This window comes from Aedes aegypti, chromosome 3 (genome assembly GCF_002204515.2).
Source record: "Aedes aegypti strain LVP_AGWG chromosome 3, AaegL5.0 Primary Assembly, whole genome shotgun sequence".
Taxonomy (NCBI): Eukaryota; Metazoa; Arthropoda; class Insecta; order Diptera; family Culicidae; genus Aedes; species Aedes aegypti.
Window position 1 is genome coordinate 293,872,088 of NC_035109.1, and position 22,084 is coordinate 293,894,171.

The following is a 22,084-nucleotide window of genomic DNA, read 5'->3' on the forward strand; positions in this document are numbered from 1 at the left end:
ATACCAGTTAAATGAGAACAACGTACAAAACTATGTTTTGTGAAAGACCAATTTGGGAGCCTTAGCCATGGCCCACTTTAAATTTGATCTTGAATGATGATTAATTCGGGATAATCTAGGGGCCCCTATACATTGCTGATCTACGTCTAATCCAGTAACTTTTTCTTGTCAAGTTCATATTCATTTTGGGGAACCACTACAAATTGTCAGTTTTATGCGAGCTATGTTGAACTTGTAAAGCTATGGAAAATCCTTACCGTGGGCCCCCCAGCCCGGTGCGGACCGCACCCACCGCACTCCCCTAGTTACGCTACTGATCGAGACAAAGAACATTTTTTAATGAATACTAGATTGAAAATCACTCCGTTACCAGAAAAATAATAAACAAACAGACGCCATTTGGTCGGCGTTAAGTCAGAGGGGACCAAGTACAAAAGTTGAGAAAATTGGATTATTCTCCCATTAGATGCGAAATTACCTTACCTTTCATTCACTTTGATCAGATTTCATGAATGCGGTAAACTGCGAGAGATATGCAATAAATTTACTTTGGATGATCAATAAAAACCGATAAAAGTGTGCAGTCAGAGTGGTCCAAGTGCTTATTACCATAACATCGAAAATTATCAACGCGCTGAAGAATGCGAGGAAATGAAAAACATTTCAAGAGATTTGTCAGATTTTTCGACATGGAAAGATTCCTCTACTTATCCATCAATAGAAATTTATAAATATTACTTGATGCAATGCATTCGATTTTGATTTTTGACCATTTACCATATATGGATGGGTGGTCAGAAATTGCAACAATTTCTGTGCAGACAGAGCGGACCAAGTGTTGAAAAGCGATAAACTGATTGATTATTGCTTTTTTTGAGTCAATTTCAGAGTCCGATAGAAGGTTATGGTAGTTCTATGGTATATGTAGCAAATGTCCTAGGACCCGCTTATTGGACCAGTATATTTTGGTTGGTACTCAAGATTTTCACTTGGTCCATTCTGACTGAACGCATGTTTGAATATTTCTGGTCTTCAATGCCCTGACCCTGCAAAATCTTCATTTTCATGCTATCGTAATGCCACTGATCTCGGAATTGTCGATATGGATTATTGAAGAATTTGCGAAACTAATGTCGAAGGCTCTTGATAATCTGTTTATTTAGATATATGCACCCAGTTTGACCATGCAAGCATTAAATGATCGTTATTTTCGTAGAAATTGTTCAGTCAGAGTGGACCAACTCACAGAACGGTGATCTTAAGTTCAATCAGAGTGGACCAAGTACATATAGTCCATCAAAAAATCGTTCTATCAGAGGTTTGGATTATGATTTTTCATGATTTTCACTTCACATTATATTATTTGAAAGTAACACAAAAATGTGTAGAAATATTGAACCCAAAATTCAAACACTTTCGAAAATTACAGAGCGTTGTACTTTAAACCCATTTTTCTCAAAATATGAAAAATGTCACTTGGTCCACTCTGACTTAACGCCGACCATTTCGTGTTCGCAAATGGTTCTGTATCACTAAAATATAGTCTTACCTTTGAAATTAAGCATATCGACATACGGAGAGAAAATTGGGAATGAAAATCACATCGAGATAGGGAGATATCGAGATAAGAAGAATATCGAGAAATGGAGAATGAAGATGTATGCAGAATGAAGGAACCGAAGAAATCATCGACATAGGGAGAGATATCGAGATGTAGAACATCTAGATATGGAGAGTCGACTGTATTTAAAAAAATGTGCTCATTCGATCAAGCTACGAAAACCTGTACTTTTTTTTCCGCTAAACAACCCAATTCTACAAGGAATATTTTCCAGTTAATCCTCCAAGGGTTCCACTTTAAATTTCTGCAGAGATTCGTTCCGGGCCTCCAACAATCACACAGGGTTTGCGCCAAGATTTTGTCTAGAATTTATTGCTTAGATTCCCCCATGAATTACTCCTAGGATCTTATCATAAATTACCGTAAATAACCCTTCAGGGATTCCCCTTGAAATATCTCCAGAAACTTGTTCCGGGCCTCGTAAAATTCCTCCAAGAATTCTTCTCGAAAACGCTCCCGGGGTTTCATCAGAAATTACCCTAAGAATTCCATCAGGATTTCCCCTGAAGAATTTCCTGGAGAAATCTCTAAAAACATTTTTGAGTAATCCCTTGTGGCATCCTTGGTAATCAATGAAGGGCAAATTGCTAATTAAATCTCTGTAGCATTTTATGAAGAAATCCCTTAAATAATCTTTGGATAAATCCATGAGAAATCTCTGGAGTAATTCATGAAGAGATTTTCTAAACGGATTTATGTAGAAATGTTACAGGAAATATTCCATGTAGAGATTGTCCTAATGTTATCCCTAGATAATTTCTAAGGATTATTTATGATGAATTTAGTGGAGAAATTCATGAGAGAATCTCTGGAACAATTTCTAGAGGAACTCTTGAAGGCTCAGTAAGAATCTCTGGAGAAATTTCTGTAAATTCAATCTGGAAAAATCCTTGAAGTAATTCATGTAGCGATTTTCCTGGTGGTGTTTCTGGGAGAATCCCTGGAGGAAATTTATAAGGAATCCTTTGAGGATGTAATTTCTTGTAGAACACCTGGAGGAATTCCAGATGGAGTACCTGGGGGAATTCATGGAGCGATCCCTGAAGAAATTTCTGGTAGAATCTTGGGAGGACTTCTTGGGGATATCTCTGCATGGAATCCACGAAGGAATTTTGGGAAAAATCTCTAGAGAAATATTATGAGTAATCCTTCAAGAGATTGTTCTAGTGTAATCCCTGAAGGAATTCCTGAAGCAACCCCTGACGACATCTTAGCAAGAATCCTTGTAATGCTTTTTTGGAGGAATTCTCGGAGGAATCGGGAAGATTTCCTAGAGGGAGCTCTGAAAGAATACAAGAAGAAATCGCTTGAAAAATCCCTGGAGAAATATGCTGAAAAATGCTAGAGTATTACTGGCAGAATCCCTGGAACAGATTTAAAGTTTTTACTAGAGGAACCTATGAAGGAATCACTGGAGGCATTCCTGCTGGAACTCCTTTTGGAGAAATCCGTAGTAGAATCCAGGAAGGAACTCCTGGAGGGATTTCCGAAGGTATTCCTGAAGCTCTATCGGAACCGGTTTTGAAAATCTGAAAGCGAACAAAAGTACTTCTTGGAGGAATCTCTGGCAAAATCCCTAATGAAATCCCTGGAGAATTACGGCACAGACTATCTCTGAAGGATTTCATCAAAGAACTCCTGGAGGATTTACTGGAGCCCTATTTGAACAGGTCATTTTGGGCCCTAAATGCAAAATGTGTAACTTTTTCTTAATTCATTAGGAAGGTTAAGATGCCTTCAAAGAGATATCACAAATGTGTCTTATATGTTAGAATGAAACATACGCTGTCTGTATGTCTGTGACCTATTCCTGCTGTGAATGAATGAACCACTGGTTGAATGACTGACCATCCATTTCTTCGTGTGAGCCCGATTCTACACCTAGATGTTATACCGCAACACTGTAGCTAGTAGACGAGTGGTACATGCTGCGGCACGCTGCGAGATTAAAGCCGTTCGAATGTCTGGCCCCGTTGTGTTTGTTTAGTTTTCGAAAATAAACAGCAAATCTATTTCTGACCGTTTGGCTAATGAAAATCCCATTCGTGTACGAATGTTTTAGTCCCCCGCCCGCCCGCGCATATGTTAGATCACCACCGTTAAGGCCGCACGGGACGTCATCATAATCACCCTATCCATTTCAAGAAGCAAATCTCAAGAACTACTCCATATATCGATGCGAAAAATGTATCACTATGATTCTATGTATGTAGTGCACAACCCGATACATTTTCAGCTTCATCGGTTCACTAAAACTAGAGATTTGCTTCCACAAAGTTTTGATGATAATTGTTAGAGTGAGACGAAAGATAGGGAAAATAACACGGTCTCCCGTGTCCCCTTAAGGCAAACGTTCATACTCGAGTCGTCACGATCATCAACATGCCGATTCCAGTCGCACTTGAGTTCCGCGTCCAGTGAGAAGGAAGTCCATTTGCGCTTCCTCTAACGCTTCTACGCTAAGTTAGGAAACCCTCCCAAAAACGAAAATAAAACAAATGCATTAAGCGCCATCTAGTTTATATACTAAATTAAAAAGTTCATTCATCACTTACCACCTCAGAAGCGAGAGCGGCGGCAGATGTCGCTTTCATCGTCGTCGTCCTCCTGCTAGTAGTAAACTTTTACCACCAACCACTACCACAAAAAACCTCAACAAAACCACTACCACCACCAAACCAAAATCAACCAACTACATCATCATGGCCGAAGATTTGGCTGACCAAATTGATGATTATATCTGTGTTTTTGAAGGAGCCGGTGATCTAACGATGGACACATTCGTCATGTTACTTTTCGCGTTGATCGTCGTAGTGATAGCGCTAGTTTTCCTCTCGAAACTCCTGTACGATAAGTACGTGAAGAAGGGTTCCGTCTCGGCCGATGGGACCGCAGCAACAGCAGCAGCAGTAACGGGCACAACGACGGCCGCCGGGCTGTCGGCCTCCGTCGTCGGAATCGGAGGAGGTGCCCTCCTGCCAGGTGGAGCCGCCTCCCGGGAAGGTTCCCGCCTGTCCGAACCGAAGGAGGTGCTCGCATCGAAAAAGGTGAGTGACAAATTCGGAAATGCTAAAACTTTAGCTATGTAAGTGACCCTTAACGTAAAGATGAATCGAAGTCAGACTTCAAATTTTCAAGAGCACAAATCTAGTGAACCAGACTGAAAACTTTATCGAATGGTTACTTGTTAATAATAACCTGAGAGAGACTCGCGAAGAGGAAAAATATCAACTTCATATGCAGCCCAGATTCCCCTCTCACGAAACGTCAAATGCAGCCCACCGTTTTTATGGCTGAAAAAGTGAAAAGTATTAGCTGTGTTCAATGACTTTGATCGAACTTGCTCGGGGTTGGTTGTACTAGCTCGTATTTTTTGTCAACAAATAACTGTCAAAGCTACTTCGAGCAACTCCAAGCTGCTTTCTCAATGAACGCTCTTTTTACTCTTTTTACTAATTTACCGGAATTCCACGTGAAAAAAAAAATCGCGCACTTAACAATCCGTATCGCTTCGGAATTTTGCTTTTTTTTCTCAATGTTTACGTTTTTAAACGTCAAAAACACGAGCTACTGCGAGCTGGTTGAACTAGCTCGGACTCTAGCTTCCAACCTGTTTCGAGCGACTCGGAGTTGGTTGGACTCGGCTCAATGAACACAAACCCGAGCGACTCGAAGTAGGTTGGAGTGGCTCAATGAACACCAAAAGCTGACTCGCAAGTGGTTGCAACCAAGTTCGAGCAGCTCGTTGAACACAGCTATTGTGTTCAAAGTAAACTGCTATTAAAAACCTCGGTCGGCGTAGCAGTTTTTTTCCAAAGTTGCTGATAAATCTAAGCAGAAAATTAATTATTTCTAATGTCTGCTACGTTTGCTGGCATGAAATTTCACTCAAATGGCTATTTATGATTCGATGTGATGCAAAATCAATCATTTTTTGCTGAGAAGTTCATGTGAGGATTTGAACGGCTTGCGCATAATTGGTATAAACACAAAGTGGAATAAGAAAAAAAACTCAGCAATCACAGAAGAAGACCATCTTCGCGAGTCTCGTCTCAGATAATAACCAATCGATCAAATTTTTCCTCCCCTATTCGTACTATGAGTACCCATTCTACTTGTTTCAAATCAAATGGAAAAAACCCTACCGCCACAGGTAACATCTACTAGGCCTCTTCGTCAACCGAAAATTCTAATGGAAATCATCAAATGTACCCCAAGGTGCTCCCCTGACCGTTAATAACGGTCCGTTATTATCAGAAAAAAATCTCCATCAAATCTGTGCTCACCAGTCATTTTCTATAGCTAAGCTGCATGTCTGGGCAAAATTTTAAAAAAATCGTAGGGCCCGTTTCAAAGTTACGCCCTTTTGATTGTATAAGTCTACAAATTCAATGGAAATCTGAGATATTTAAACGGATTTTTATTTGTCGTGATTATCATGTAACCGTTCGGCGGAAATGCTCGAGGTGTTAGCTTTAGCGCCACTCTCGAATCCGAGAGACCACCGGCCGATTTTTATTTGCCCGACTACTGATGACCTTTAACCTCAGGGGTCCTCGAACGGTCGCTGGCTCAAACTCAAATTTAAAGCGCAAAACTAAGAAAGACAAGCTTTTCCCCTCCGGACAACAAACCCACTGAAACTCGTTCAACCCTCTGGTCTCAACAGAAAAAAACTAAAAATGAAAATGAAAATCGAAGTATTAACGGAACGTAAACTAAGAGCAATTGGAATGACTTTCTCTATTGCACCTAAACAAAAACGGAATAAATAAAACGTAAACTACTCGATTTCCAAACAAAACATCACAATTAATTAATCAATTTATTGAACTTCGGGTTGGACTTATAGTTTGGGTTTGGACGGGATAGCAATTCAATAGATCATGGCCATGTCTAACTCTATCACATACCTGCGCAGGATTTTTCTTCGTCGACTTGTTGCTCGTTGCCAGGAACTCCGGCGATGGCGGCGGGAGCCTTCGTAACGATGGCGACGAGAACCTCCGTTGAAATGGTGGCGAAGGGGTACAATTCGCCGTCGCTGCCTGATTAGCTTGCAGCGAAATGAGTCCGTGCTGGTATGGCCGAAATTAGAGTTGCGAAGTGGGTGGCGGCTGGACGGATGGCCTCCGATTTCTTCCGGAGAGCGATTCGCTACGACGGATGTCGTGCGGCCCGGGAATTGACCGTCTTCATCCGGACAAGGGCTAACGTACCTTCGTGCGGCCTCGCGTATCGCGCTATGACCGCCCGTGATGAAATGCACCCTTACCGTTGGATCAGGTCCGGAATCGTGGTGCGCAATTGGCGACGCAACGCACGATCCGCACTCTCCAATATTGTGGTCCGTTAGAATTGACGTAAGGGGACCTCCGTCGATTGATTGGCGATCGACGGTCGTTCTTCGCTCCACTTTCTGGCGAAACACCACACTCCGTTTAGCTACCCCTAAGGGCGGGCCTTGACGGTTGCACGGACTCAAGAAAACTCCACAAAATAATCTTCGTCAACTCCGGTCGACACACGAACTCCAGCCCTACCCAAAAAGCGCTAAGCGCTGGAAAGTCCAACACGAAATTGACTTTAGTAAACTAAATTTTTACAAAAATCGAGTATTTTAATAGAAATTACCTTTTTGGGTGTACACTGAAATAAAATTCCACAAGTCGCGAATGTTGGACGCACCGACTACTAACGAATCACTAGAGGACAAACAAAGCACATAAAAAACGTTAAGTACAATTTAAAACATCACTCCACTTACTTGAACTACCGTCAGACGGGGCTACTTTTGATTCCGGGGGCTACTTTGGACACTCACCTTTGGTATTTATTTGCAGCGTAAATATTAATCTGAGCAATTTTGTGTCTTCAGCACTTTTATTAACCAATGTATGCTCTACTACTAGGCATTATTTGTTTTTGGAACAATATCAACAATAACAAGATAAACAAGAAAATATTTCAAGATAGTCAGAATAAATATTCTCAAGGTATAAAACATTGGCTATGCAAACATTGTTGGAATTTTTCCCATGTCGTGGAAAGTTATTGGGAGCATCACAAAACTATCAAATGGCCAAGTTTCATAAAAATTTTGTGGTTTGTTTTGTTTAAAGTTGTTGTTTTATTAAAATAATTGATCAAATGCCTTATTTTTAAGACTTATTTTATTATAATGTTTTGGTTTGTATATTTTAGAACATAAAAAAATTGAAATAAATATTTGGGATAGTGAATAGACATGAAACACACATGTATCAATACGTATCAATGACAAGTTCACAAAATCATCTCTAAAAAATATTGTCCGTCATATTTTACATAAATTTGCAGTACAAAACAATTGCATCCTACAATTCCTAAAATAAACTACTCTTAACCCAGCTCTAAACTACTAAGAAGCTAAAACCATATTACAAAAGCAAACTTTTACTTCTGTACGACCTTGCAAAACTTTACTTCATAGATTGCGTTGTTGATGAAAATTACTTTTTAGTTACAAGTATTAATGTGATCCTTCTATAAATCGGTCATATAACAGTAAGAATAGAAAAGACAGTTTTTGTACAAAGCTCATTTATCATAGCAGTACCTAGTAGTTACATCGTTCGTTTATGTCAACTTGAAAATCAAGCATTCGTAACTGATAGTTCCATTTAAGAGGAGATTGAAAGTTTAAGTTTCATACCACAAACTAAAAATAGTGAATAGCATGTTTCGCAGAAATTTGTTATATATGAGTAATTGCAAGCTTTGAAATTTTTGCGAGCTTTGCAATTTTTTTAATTATGTGTATCAATGAAAAACGTTCAATAACATTACAATGGACCATAATCTACAGAATCAGTTTGAAATTTATAAGAAAAAAAAACATTTCATTATCAAATTGTGAAAATGTCCAAAGTAGCCCCTTTTTTGTCTTGAAGGACACACTTTTTTCGCTATTCAAGCATTTTTGTTATTTCTTGATGGATTTGCCTCATATTTTGCATATTTGTTACGTACATATACAACTTAAATATATGCAAGAATCATCAATATCTATCCAAAATTCTAAGAGATACTAATCCTCAAAGTTGAAGAATGTGGAAATAATGTCAAAAGAAGCCCCGTTTGACGGTACCTTTACTGTAAAACGTTTGTGAAAATGGTCACTAATAGAAATTAAGTATTATCACTTGACCTAAACTCGCGAAACTTCTGGAAACCAGCCGATTTGGAAACGAAATGACCGAGTCTCAGTTTTCTAACAGACAAGAAACCTACTTACATAAAGAGCCTATTCTTTAATCTTTTTGCGCCCAAATTAAATTTGAAATGGCGAGAGTTCGCGCCTTCGGTAAACGAACAAGCTAAACGAATAAAAACATTACAAAGGTTTCCACATCCCTACACGTATCCCATACTGGGTGACGTCAATTTAGTACATTTAGTCAAGACACAAACCTTATCGATACTTTACGTAACACTGAGCTCAATCAAATTCAAATTCAAGTGATTTTGCTTGCGTTCACAAACTTTTCACTATATATTTTCAAGAAAAAACGTAAAACGTTACAATTAGAAAAAATAAACCATCAAAATTTGGTTCAAATTTGGTGTTTTTATTTATTTGTAACTTCTAGGTGGAGTTTTGAATGAGAAGATCAACAAAATATGGAGTTACGCCCTTTTGAAGGTGTTACCACTAAAAACACTAATATTCAATACATCAGTTAGGCATTAGAATAACGTAAGGCACATTCAAATGTTTTTAATGACACATTGCTCTTACATGCCGCAAAAGTCCCTCACAATCAACTGATTTTTCATAGGCTCAAGTGCTATAAGGCATTACGGAGCCAGTTTTATCATGTGACCAAATTAGTATTCATACATCAATATTCTGGATAGTTTGGTGAAGCAATGAACTCGCGATTCAGATTATTAAACATGCAATTCAAGTTGTATATTGAAGCGTAAGTTGACGTCAGAGAATACTTTCGGGCTTCAGTTTTCGATTATGGGTAGCAGGGTACGGAATAAAATGAAATTAACGGAGTAAAAAGCAGCGATACAAAATGGAAAAAAAAATAATGCAAATTATAGAACATCCGTTATCATTTTGTTAAATAGAATTAGAAATCGTAGCACTTACAGAGCCTAATTTTAAATATTTGTTTTTGTCACCTATCATCGTTGGGGGTGAGAATGGGTCAAAAAAGGATATATACGAATTATTTATTGGATAACTATCGCAATTTAACTCCAATTAACTTCAAATTTAGTGTGTATGCACTTTGATTAAAGAAAAGAAAAATATTTATCCACTACAGCATTGCATGTGAATGAAAAATTACCCAATCTCACTCCGCAGACGGAGTGACACTGTAATTGAAATAATTTGTTTTTGAGGATATGATTTCGAAACCATTCAAAACTGAAAAATATTGATGAAATACGATGCAAACAAGACGAAATGACTTCTCAGGTGTATCACAAGCATGACAAACCCTTTTAAAAGTACGATTATACCAAAAAATTGAATAGTTATGTAAATAGTATATAAAACCAGCATTTATCGTCAAGTTTACATAATTTCCCTTGTTGTTTTTTCTTTGATTCGTCTTTGGAGTCTTATCTTCAATAAAATATAGTCTATTAAGTTTCCCCAAAAGTGCACTGAAAACGTGATTATTTTACAGTTTCGGAAATTATTTATTGTCGGTGCGACATTCCGCTATTTATAGATTTCAGGCAGTTTGCCAAGTTGTTGACGTCATAGTCCCGGTAATTTCGAGATCCATCAATTCCCTTGTACTTCCGTTTGATGTTTCTATGAGATGGTATACTAATAATAATTTCAGTTTGAAAAAAAAAACTGTTAGATTGTTGTGCAATATTGCTCCACACGAAAAACTGTTGCTGGTTGTGAAGCTGTCCAAATTCTTTGTATTGTTATTCAATGCACGGAATCCACAAGTAGAATTGTTTGGTGTTTCAGCAGAACGAGTTGATTGATTCATACAATTCTTTCACTATTGCATTTATACAGGAATCTTACGTGTTTTTTGAGATCAAAAAGACCGGCCACAAGTAAAATTGAAGATGCCTAAATGTTGTAATGTATGCCACAAATGATCACAAAAGCACAGACGTAACAGCTAGAATAATTATCAAATTAAAACATAATCACGTGAACTTATACGCGCCCTTGCTAAAAATACTCAATTTGGCCAACTGCGATTCAGGTGGCGGTAGTGAGCAAACGTCATACTCGAACAAAAACGATGTGAGCGCCACGAGTAGCCCGTCGGCCAACTAATAAATATTAGAATTGGGCACAATAGGGTAACGACTGTTTATTTTGATCTTAATCGCTAACAGTTGGCGCCAGTGGCAAAAAGTACAGACAACAACCCTTCAGTTCGCCTAGCGGCGACACTGATGTGTGTATTCCTTTCACTGATCGTGCTACGCTGGATTCTCAAATTTCTCAAATTTCAAACACAAGCGCATGGAAGAATGGTAGTCGGAGAACTGTCAAAATGTATGGAAAATAATGAAAAACGTAAATTACTTGCAATTAGGAAACTGGATCGAAAAAGTAGTGATTAGAAATCAAGCGTAATATGAATATATAACTTTTTGTGTTTAGTTCATCTTCCATTGTGCTTTCATTGCTTCAGGATTTCGTTTTTACTACCACTGAAAAAGAGTCATCTATTGCCTTTTCAGTTTTGAATATCGCCCTATTCGGCTGTGCGATGAAAATGTTAGAAGTGTTACGTCTATTCGCCCACTTCAAGTGATATATCTGCCTCTAATTTTAATTTTCTAACTGAACAATAATTGTTGAATCTAATGATTGATGCAATGTTCAAAGCCACCACTATGACTGAAGCAGTCCAAGTTGGTGTAAAATTTACTAATCAAATTGTTATTGGATTACGTTTTCTAATGGATCCAAATAAGAATTTAAATATTTTAAATTGGAATGCTCGTTCCTTGAATGGTAAAAAGGACGAGCTGTTTAATTTGCTTACAGCTAAGTTTTTGAAACTTTAGGTGTTTCTGTTTAAACACAGTCTGGTAAATATACTTTCATAGCTGCCTATTTGCCTTTTCAATGCTCTGGACAGCAAGTTAATTTGCTCCAAACTGACTTGCGAAAATTGACTCGCAATAAGTCAAAAGTTTTTGTCATTGGTGGCTTTAATGCCAAACATCGGTCATGGAATAATTCTCAAAGTAATTCCAACGGCAGAATTTTTTTTGATGAGTGCTCTTCAGGATATTTCTAAATTCAATACCCTGATAGCCCTACATGTTCTTCCTCTTCTAGAAATCCATCTACGATTGATTTGGTCTTAACCGACTCATGTCATCTTATTAGCCAACTGATTACTCATGCTGATTTTGATTCTGATCATGTCCCTATTGACTCTAATCTTGATGTTAACATTTCTTTACAAACAAAACTTGATATTGACATTGCTCTTGAAACTTTATCAAATTCCATTGTTGAAGCCAGGAGCATTGCTATTCCAAAATGGGAAGTAAAATTTGAATTCGTGATTATAGACGATGATCTTGAACTCTTGATCCGTCTTAAAAACGTGAGGCGAAGACAATTTCAACGCACTCGCGATCCTGCTATGAAAGTTATATGGCAGGATTTGCTGAAAGAAATCAAGAAACGTTTTGCACAATTAAGAAACAAAAATTTTGAAAATAAGATTTTTCAATTGTCCCTAAGCCTTTTTGGAAATTATCTAAAATTTTGAAAAAACCTCAGAAGCCAATACCGGCATTGAAAGAGGAAAACAAATTAATACTAACTAATTGCGAAAAAGCTCAAAACTTGCTATGCAGTTTAAAAGTGCGCACAATTTCAATTTAGGACTTACTAGTTCAATTGAAAATCAAGTTACTCCGGACTTAGAGGAAAATATTCTCAATCAAGCGAACGTTTTAGAAAATTCCTGGGAGACTGATTTGGAAGAAGTTAGAACTATTATTAAAAAATAAAAAATATGAAAGCTCCTGTCGACGATGGAATTTTCTACATCCTCATCAAGAAACTTTCAGAAAGTCTTATCATTTTTAGTTGATATATATATAACAAATGTTTTCAATTAGCATATTTTCCTGAAAAAATGCTAAGGTTGTTCCAATTTTAAAACCACACAAAAATCCTGCAGAAGCTTCTAGCTATCATCCAATCAGTTTGCTTTCCTCCATCAGTAAACTTTTTGAAAAGGTTATTTTGAACAGAATTATGGGCCCACATCAACGAAAATTCAATTTTTGCCAATGAACAGTTCGGATTCCGCCATGGACATTCGACCACTCATCAACTTATACGTGTAACAAATTTGATCCGTTCCAACAAATCTGAAGGCTATTCTACTGGCCTTGCTCTTCTAGACATAGAAGAGTCAGATCAAGTTAAGTTTCTAGGGCTTATGCTAGATAAGAACTTAACTTTCAAAAATCACATTGAGGGCATTCAAGCTAAATGTAATAAATATGTAAAATGTCTCTATCCCCTTATAAATAAAAAAATCAAAACTTTGTCTAAAGAACAAGCTTTTGATATTCAAACAAATTTTCAGGCCATCCATGTTGTATGCTGTACTAATATGGACTAGCTGTTGTAATACCAGGAAGAAAGCTCTGCAGAGAATTCAAAATTAAATTTTGAAAATAATCCTGAAGCTTCCTCCCTGGTATAGTACCAATGAGTTACATAGAATAACCAATGTTGAAACAGTGGAACAATTGTGAAATAAAATAATTAATAATTTCAGGAAAAAATCGTTGCAATCTTCTATTGCCACGATTAATGCGTTATATATTTAGGTTAAGTTAGGTTAAGTATATTCAAAGCGTTTTTTTTCTCTTATAAGCAGGTGAAATCAACTCACCTGTAAAAAATCTGAATTGTTACGGCAAATGAAATGTAATACGTTGTTATATAAATGTTAATAAAATCCTCAATTTATTTTACCAAATTAGGATTATAGTGTTGTCTAGTAACACAGAACACCTAGCTATAAGAAATGAATGCAATGTTTGGAATGATACTAATAAAGAAATAAAAAAAAAATCTATCAAATTTTCAGCGACATTGTCTGTCTGACTCGCCAAATTTGTGCTCTTGATAATTTATTCACCTTAAGGAATGGCTAGAGGTTGTACGTATGTAGTTTCCTTGAACCTGTTATCAATTTAGTGTATTGGCTCATATGTATTGCTAAGAAATATGTATGAAAAAAAAACGGTTAAAAAATAATATAATCTTTATTTTTTTCGTGATACAAGAGGCACATTCATGTTTTTTCCATATGGGTAAGTTGATACACAATGAAAATAACAGATTTACACATCTCGTCAGATGCGTCTCGTCTGGTATTGTATTTTAAAGAACAGCGCTTTTGATGGGTCTCAAAGCTATTATATTTGTTGCTCAAAATACATCTGTATATGTTCGTATTAAGTAATTAGGTTGGCATTAAGTTGAAATACTATACGATATTTTTCTATCTAAAAAAGTGTTCACCAGGTAAAGCCATTTGTAATGTATTATTCAATGATAAATCCTACAAATGCGTACGTAAAAAGTCTTCTCTCAAAGAATGTTGCAAGCAAAATCGCTCGGTTTACATTATTTTGCGCTGAAAAATAAATCCCAAATGATTTACATGAAACGGCCGAACCGTCGATCCGTTCATGTGGCGTCGATCTATTTCTCGATTTGCATTTCTGACAGATTGTTCAACGTATAAGGTAATCTGCGCGGAGCCACAAATCAACCCAACTTTGACTTCTTTTGACGCAATCCGGCTCTTCCTTGGGATAACCCAAATTTGGGTTAACTGACAAATAGCTATCATTAGGTAGTTTTCGTTTGACAACAGCGAAAAAAACAACTCAATGCAAAAACAAAAATACCCAGCGTTTGAATTCAAAGTCTCCGTAGTGGGTTAAAACAACTTAAAGTTGGTTAAAATCGAAAGAACCTAAATTTGGCTTATTCCATTGAACTTTGACGCTGGGTCGGTGCATCTCTCTGTTTTGACAACATTGTGAAAGAGGCAAAACAAACCAACCGTGGGTAAAAACTAAACGCAGTTAACCAAAATTTTAGTTTAAAGAACATATTTTTGGGTAGTCTGATTTCACCGTGAGATGTTTAATCACATTTTTCTTTCCTGTGAACGCACGCATGTGAATCCCATATGATCTTGTTGCAGGAAAGGTGAAGGGTGCGCGAGCCTTATAATCGTGTAAACCGAGCATTCTCGTTTGCAATTTCACATTCAAGATGCAAGAAAGTACACAATATTGGCGAATGTTGAATGTAAGATCATGAAATGTTTTAGTTTTACTCAAAATTGCAAGTATTGCGCATCCGAGTAATCGCTGCAACGTCGCTCAAATGTCGCGTCACTGGACTGTTGAGCGCTTTGCAGTTTAGTGTTCCACCGACACATTGAAATAGCCTTTTACGCTACAGCACTAACATGAAAAGGACGCCAGCGACCAGCGCCGTTTGATACCGAGAAGTAGTTCAGCGAAGTTTGTGTTCGTTCTTGCTTTTGTCTGCTCTGACAATATTGAGCAATTCTCGCTGAAACCAGGCCGCAATCGGCACCCATCGTTAGAATTCCAATTGTATGTCATTGATCGCTAGTTTTCGATAAAACTTTAGGGTGGTTCTTTCAGTTTTCTCAAATTGATGAACGCCAGGACGCGTACGAGCTGAAAAGTTTGCGAAAAAGCCTTTTTTTTTTGATAAATCTTGGGTATTTCTTCACGTGATATGCCTCATATTTGCCTTGGAACACATAGCAAACTTAGTGGCATCGTATAGAGAAAGGATATAGCTTTCATTTGAAGTCAAACAAATTTTGGCGGCCATTTTGAATTTGGCCGCCATCTAGAATTTGATTAGAAAAATCGATTTTTCATCATTAGCGCACCGCTCGTTTTGAATTCTGAGAACACCATGAGAAAGCTGAGGAAAAATTGCGTAAGATAGGCTACAAAAACTAGGTGAGCAATGGTATTTACCCTATGAAATGAACGATTCTAATTCATGTTATACGATTTTGACGTATATGGCGAGTGCAATCAACGCAAACATTATTTTTGTACAACAAAGCAACAAGTTTTCGATCTTGGTGTTTTATCCGAGTCGAGTGAAGAATAAGAGTATTATTTTGAGTGATAAAATCTAGCGGCCATCTTGGATTTTGACGCCATTTTGATTTTAAGTAGTAGAATTATATTTTCACCTTAATAGCACTCAACATGTCGAACTTAGAGGCTACCAACAAAACAAGATTACGTATACTCTTCTTATTATTATTCTCGATTTTCCTAACGTTACGTCCCTACCAGAACCGAGCCAGATACTCAGCGTTTTGAGGGGTAAAAATCCATGTTATTGAATAGGAATTTTCTTTTATAATGCAATTTTTGACAACAGAATAATTCTTCGACATATCTTTGAATTCAGGAATAATGATTAACCAAATTCAATAAATGAAAACCGTTCAAAAACATTGATTGAAATAAACAAACTTTTTTTTTACCATATGCATTGTTGTTCATTGAATTAAGTTAATAGATTGCGCGTTGGGACATTAGTAAGTCTTGTGGTAATATATGTAGTTTTAACGTAAAACATTGCAAAAAGTGCTTTAACTTAGAATGGAAATCTTAAGTTTTTGAGCAAAAAAAAAATCCTTGATATTCTGAGTCATAAAGCATCGTTTTTACTACCGCCCAACATACATGAGAAAAATAGCGAAATTGAAAGATGAGAAGCAGGCTTTGTTCTAATGTGGACGTAATGCCGAAACTCAGGTGTATAATTTTTAGATTGGAAAATCCGGCGGCCATCTTGGATCTCGACGCCATCTTGGTTTTTAGCCGTTGAATGATTTTTACCATCTCAGCGCTCATCATGTTGAATTATGAGGCCTCCTTATCTCAGCTGTTCAACTTATTTTCATTTCTATCAATGGTTCTAGACCAAATAAATGAAATAAATAATGTTATTTTTCAACTCGAAGATTTGCAGAAGAATCAGCCAGGTAGCATATAAGCGTTAATAAATCCTATTTGATAATTTGTTTTTAAAGCTGAGAGGCTGGCTCTGTTCCAGTAGGGACGTAATGTCAGGGAACAGAAGAACAAGAAGAAGAGTGAATGTAACGGTACCATTAATATTCAACATGTCGAGTGCTAATGCGTAGTATGCACCTGAAACGTAAAGCGCTCAAGTAAAATTTCTCCTTTTTACCTAAGTAATTTTGACAGCTGATCCAGTACGAGCGAAATGTCACTTTTACTTGCGGAATAATTGAGTGGCACATTTTTCCGTATGGAAAAGAGACAGCTCCATTTGATTTGCACATCAGGCGTTACCGACGTTATGAAATCAGCTCTACTTCTCAGCAGCGTACAGCTCAAGTAATTTCGATAGCGGAATCATTTCTAGACCGTTTCTTGTCCTATCCTTTTGCACAGTACTTATGATCAGCGTACCGGCCATAGCATTGTGAAAACTCATACTACTACCTAAAATCAAGATGGCGTCAAAATCCAGGATGGCCGCCAGATTTTTTCACTCAAATTAATGCTCTTATTCTTCACTTGACTTGAAGAAATCACCAACGGTTGAAAACTTGTTACTTTGTTGTACAAAAAATGTTTTCATTGATGGAACTCGCCTTATACGTCAAAAGCGTAGAACATGATTTAGAAAATCGTTAATTTCATAGGGTAAATACCATTGTTCACCTAGTTTTTGTAGCCTATCTTACTCAGTTTTTTCTCAGCTTTCTGATGGTGACCTCAGAAATCTGCATGAGCGGTGCGCTAATGGTGGAAAAGCGGTTTTTCTAACAAAATTCAAGATGGCGGAAAAAATCAAAGCCGAAATGTCACTAACATGAAGATGAAAGCTATATCCTTCCTCTGTACGATACGATGCCACTAAGATTGCTATGTGTTCCAAGGGAACTATGAGACATATCACGTGAAAAAAAATACCCAAGATTTATGGGCTTTTTCGCAAACTGTTTAGCAAGCTGGCGTACGAGGGGTCCACCAATTTGATTAAACCGAAAGGACCACCCTTTAGTTTTAGCATATTCTAGCGTTCAATGACATAAAATTCTAACAATGGGTGCCGATGGCGGCCTGGTTTCAGCGAGAATTGCTCAGATGACAGACAAGAGCGTAAAATGGAGCCTTCCGATTTTGAAAAAATCATAGAATGTAATATGGAGTATTTTCTGACAAGTTATCGAAAATACCGCAATAAAAATACCCATAGGCAGCCGGATCCTGTTCTTGGTACTTTTGATTCAGTTCGGCAGTAAGGTTTTTTGAAAGCTACACAGTTAGAAAAAATCACCGACGTCGGTAGTTCGTTTACCGAAATCTCAACAGCTGAACGGTCGGTAATCCGTTCGATAAACGAAAAAAATACCGAAAGGACTGTAATTTGAACCCGACGGATGAGCTGTCAGAATTACCGGTAGATCGGTAGTGGTTACCGAAGTTCCGCTTCTACTCGGTAATGGTATTTACCGCATCATCGGTTATTTTGGATTGAGGCAGCGAAATTGCAGATATTTTTGCAATGTAATAGATCAAAGCATACGCTTTGCATTTTCAACAAAAGTTTATTTACATGGCACACATAATCTCCTTTCAGGCACAACTCTTTTAATTGGTGGGACACGTTCCCTCTCTCGACATGCTCTGTACCATCACGAAATACTGCTGACTTCAGGCGCATCATTGAAGGGTTCATATTCGCCGTGCTCCTTTCATTCCTATAACAACAAGTATATATGTACAGATCCCTTACAGATCATGCTCAGATGTGAGCCAAAAAATAAATAACTAACCTGTAAAGTCGCGTCCCAATCACTTCTTCCAAGCAGATATTAAAGAACATTTTCCAAAAACAAACGGAATGGAACGGGTTTACATATTCGATCGTGGTTTATGTACAAGAGTCGATTGAAAATACCATTATGGCGGATTTGACGTTTCTTGTTCCAAGTTACCGACTACGGTATAGGCCTATTCACATGACGTCTCAAATCAGCTGATCGGGAAGCACTTTGACAGTTCTTCTATGAAAATGACAGGCCCGTGTTAGCACCGGTCCTCCACCGATGTAAACAAATGCATAGACGGATCTGTCACATGAAAAGGCCTATTCATTACCGACAGTTCAGCAGAATATTTCACCGAAGTCCGCACTTTAGCTCGTTTAACGATTTATCGGTAAATATTTTCACCGATATTGTTGATCTTGAATCAATTCACCGAAATTCCGTATTTTTTTCGCAGATTTCAGTAATCAAGCCAGAATATATCGAAACGTCTGTAATTTTTTTTTGATTACCGATCTTTTTCGGTAATTTCATTTACCGAACTCATAGAGTCTGTTTAAGTGTGTACAAAGCATATTTGGCCACAAAATGCGTCGTACTAACGCGCTGCTTATTGCAATGTTTCAGACAATTTTGCCGAGAAAAACCTCCCATGCCAAAGTTAATCATTGAGTATTGTCTAGCATCTATCAAACAATTATGATAAAGTCTAGGTTTGCACAAAATTAAGTCTTAGGTTTGCAAAAAATACTTTTTAAACCGATCTGCTGATCTGCGGATTCATTCTGAGTAACTTTGAGCGAAAGTTATCGTTTTAGCTAATATTCTTTTCAGCAATCGTAAACGTTTTTGATATAAATTTCATCTTTCCTTAATATAAATTTCATCTTTCCTTAAAAACAGGAAGCTCTCCTTGCCCAGGCAAGGAATGGCGCCCTGGGTGGTGGCGCCCGAGTTGGTGGCGGCTTTGGTGGTGCCGGCATTGGCGGCGGCGGCCCAAAAGGCGGAATCGGTGGTGGCGGCGGCGGCACTGCTATTCTCCGGAAGCGTATTTCCCGCAAGAGTCCTGGTCCCGAGCTGACGCAGAAGAAGCGCACCGTATTGCCCCCGTCCAACATCAACGGATCGGATATGGTAGGACCTGGAATTTAATCCGATGTTCACGAAATATGACAATCAATTGTTCTTTTCAGCAATCAGTTCAATGGGCCATTCACTTGTTCCGTTGGCTCTACTCTGACCTGGTCGTTGTGAACAAGCTGCTGCAGGACTGGGTTGGGACCGTCAACACCGCTCTTTTGTCCTATGTTGAACAGGTAAGATCAGATCTTCAATCGTAATGCAGACATAACCTCAATTCATTATAATTTCCTTCATCTGTTACAGCACGAAATGATCGTAGAAGTGGTTCGGGTCCTGCCGGAGAGTCTGCCGCCGAACATGTCCAGCATCCTTTGCGAACCGGCCGAACAGCCGAACGAAGTGGAACTACTATTCGACCTCGAGACCACCCCAGTCCTGCAGATCAAGGCGTTCAGATCGACCAATCAGAAGACGGAAGTGTCGCACTACAAGGCGACCGTGTCCCGATTGAAGACCCGCATGAGTGTCATCGTCAACTACTTTGCGCTCAAGGGTGAAATGAAGGTGGAGGGTTTCCCGGATGTAAGTCGGATCAGCATGGCGTCGTAGTCGCTTGTCGATTAACACGGTTTTAAATTTTACGTTACAGATCAAAATCCACCTGAACAGTATCGGCCCGTTGAAAACGGCCAACGCACAAGACGAAAAGAAGCAGAGCGACCTTATCGTTGACCTGCTGACGTCCTCCATTCGGGACGTTGTCTATCCGATCGATTTCTCCATCTACTCGACCTGTCCGCGACTGATGGGCGAGGAACCGGAGGAGATGGCTCCCCTCGATTACTCAGGTTATGGGGTAGGTTTGCGAGCGGTGTTCAGAAGCAAATGGGTGTAATTCAACTTTTTTTTCTCCACAGCAATACGACGCTTACCGTTCGTATCAAGATGATGCGTTCAGCTCTAGTTTGTCGACTTCACCAAAGAAACTTCTAGTCAAAGTAGTCAAAGCCGAAGGGCTTCTGCAGGTAGGTCATACAATGGTACCAGGAATAAATACAGACAACAAAACAGAAAAGTTTGAAGAAAAGGAAAGACAAGAAGAAAAAGAAAGACATGAACCATAAGAAAGACAAGAAGAAAAAGAAAGACATGAACCATAAGAAAGACAAGGAAGACAGCAAGAAATACAGCAAAATATACGGCAAGAAAGACAACAGGAAAGATAGCAAGAAAGATAGCAAGAAAGACAGCTAGGAAGACAGCATTAAATCAGTAAGATAGACAGCAAGGAAGATAACAATAAGTCAGCAATAGAACCAGCAAGAAAGACGGCAAGAGAGCCAGCAAGAAAGACAGCAAGAAAACCAGTAAAAAATCCAACAAAAAGATAAGAAAGACAAGAAAAATAGCAAGAAAGGAAGCAAGCAAGACAGCGCAAAAGACAGCAAGAAATGCATAAAACAAGAGATAGCGAAAAAGACAGCAAGAAAGCCAGCAAAGAGACAATAAGAAAATCAGCTAGAAAAACAGCAAGAAAAACCTCAAGAAAGAAAGCAAGAAAGACAGCAAGAAAGACAACAAAAAAGGCAGCAAGAAAGACAAGAAATACAAGACAGACAAAAAAAACTACAAGACAAGAAATAAAAGAAAGACAAAAAGACTAGAAAGACAAGGAATACAAGCAAGTCAAGAAAGAAAAGAGAGCCAAGAAAGAATCCTACTCGAATTTTTCGGGCTTCCATTCTAAACACTTCTTGAATTCTGCTCGAATTCTTGGATACGGCTCAATTCAATCTTGGGTTTAGCTTGGATCTTGGAGGATTCTGCTCCAATCCTTGGAGAATTTTGCTCGAATCCTTGAAAAATTCTGCTCGATTCTGGTCAAGTCCCTGGAGAATTCTACTCGAATCCTTGGAGCATTCAGTTCGAATCCTTGGAGGATACGTCTCGAATCCTTAGAGAATTCGGCTCGAATCCTTGGAGGATTCTGCTCGAATCCATGGAGGATTCTGCTCGAATCCTTGAAGGATTCTGTTAAAATCCTTGAAGGATGCTGCTCGAGTTATTGAAGTAGCCTGCTCGAATTCTAGAAGAATCCTGCACGAATCCTTGAAGGATTCTACTCGAATTCTTGAAGGATTCTTCTCGAATCCTTGAAGTATTCTGCTAGAATATTTGAAGGATTATGCACGATTTCGTGAAGGTTTCTGCCCGAATCTTTGGAGGGATTCTGCTCGAATCCTTTGAGGGATTCTGCTCGAATTCTTTGAGAGATTCTGCTCGAATCCTTTGAGGGATTCTGCTCGAATCTTTGGAGGGATTCTGCTCGAATCCTTTGAGGGATTCTGCTCGAATTCTTTGAGGGATTCTGCTCGAATCCTTTGAGGGATTCTGCTCGAATCCTTTGAGGGATTCTGCTCGAATCCTTGGAGAACTTTGCTCGAATCCTCGGGGAATTTAGCTTGAT

General features: G+C 38.3%; 1 protein-coding gene across 11 annotated transcripts in view; it reads left to right on the forward strand.

The window, feature by feature from the left end:
- LOC5565521 overlaps positions 1-22,084 on the forward strand; it is a 129,234-nt gene that overhangs the window by 63,781 nt on the left and 43,369 nt on the right. For 10 of the 11 annotated variants that reach the window (XR_002501857.1, XR_002501860.1, XR_002501859.1 and 7 more), the window contains 6 exons: positions 4,376-4,668; positions 19,438-19,668; positions 19,728-19,850; positions 19,921-20,199; positions 20,267-20,473; positions 20,535-20,642. Coding sequence is in view for 2 of the 11 variants with exons in the window: in XM_021851910.1 (XP_021707602.1) it covers positions 4,376-4,668; positions 19,438-19,668; positions 19,728-19,850; positions 19,921-20,199; positions 20,267-20,473; positions 20,535-20,642 (1,241 nt within the window). In the remaining 9 variants the exon portion in view is untranslated. Of the gene's footprint in view, positions 1-3,967; positions 4,669-19,437; positions 19,669-19,727; positions 19,851-19,920; positions 20,200-20,266; positions 20,474-20,534; positions 20,643-22,084 lie in introns of those variants that run through there. The other variant, XR_002501853.1, reaches the window with a different exon arrangement.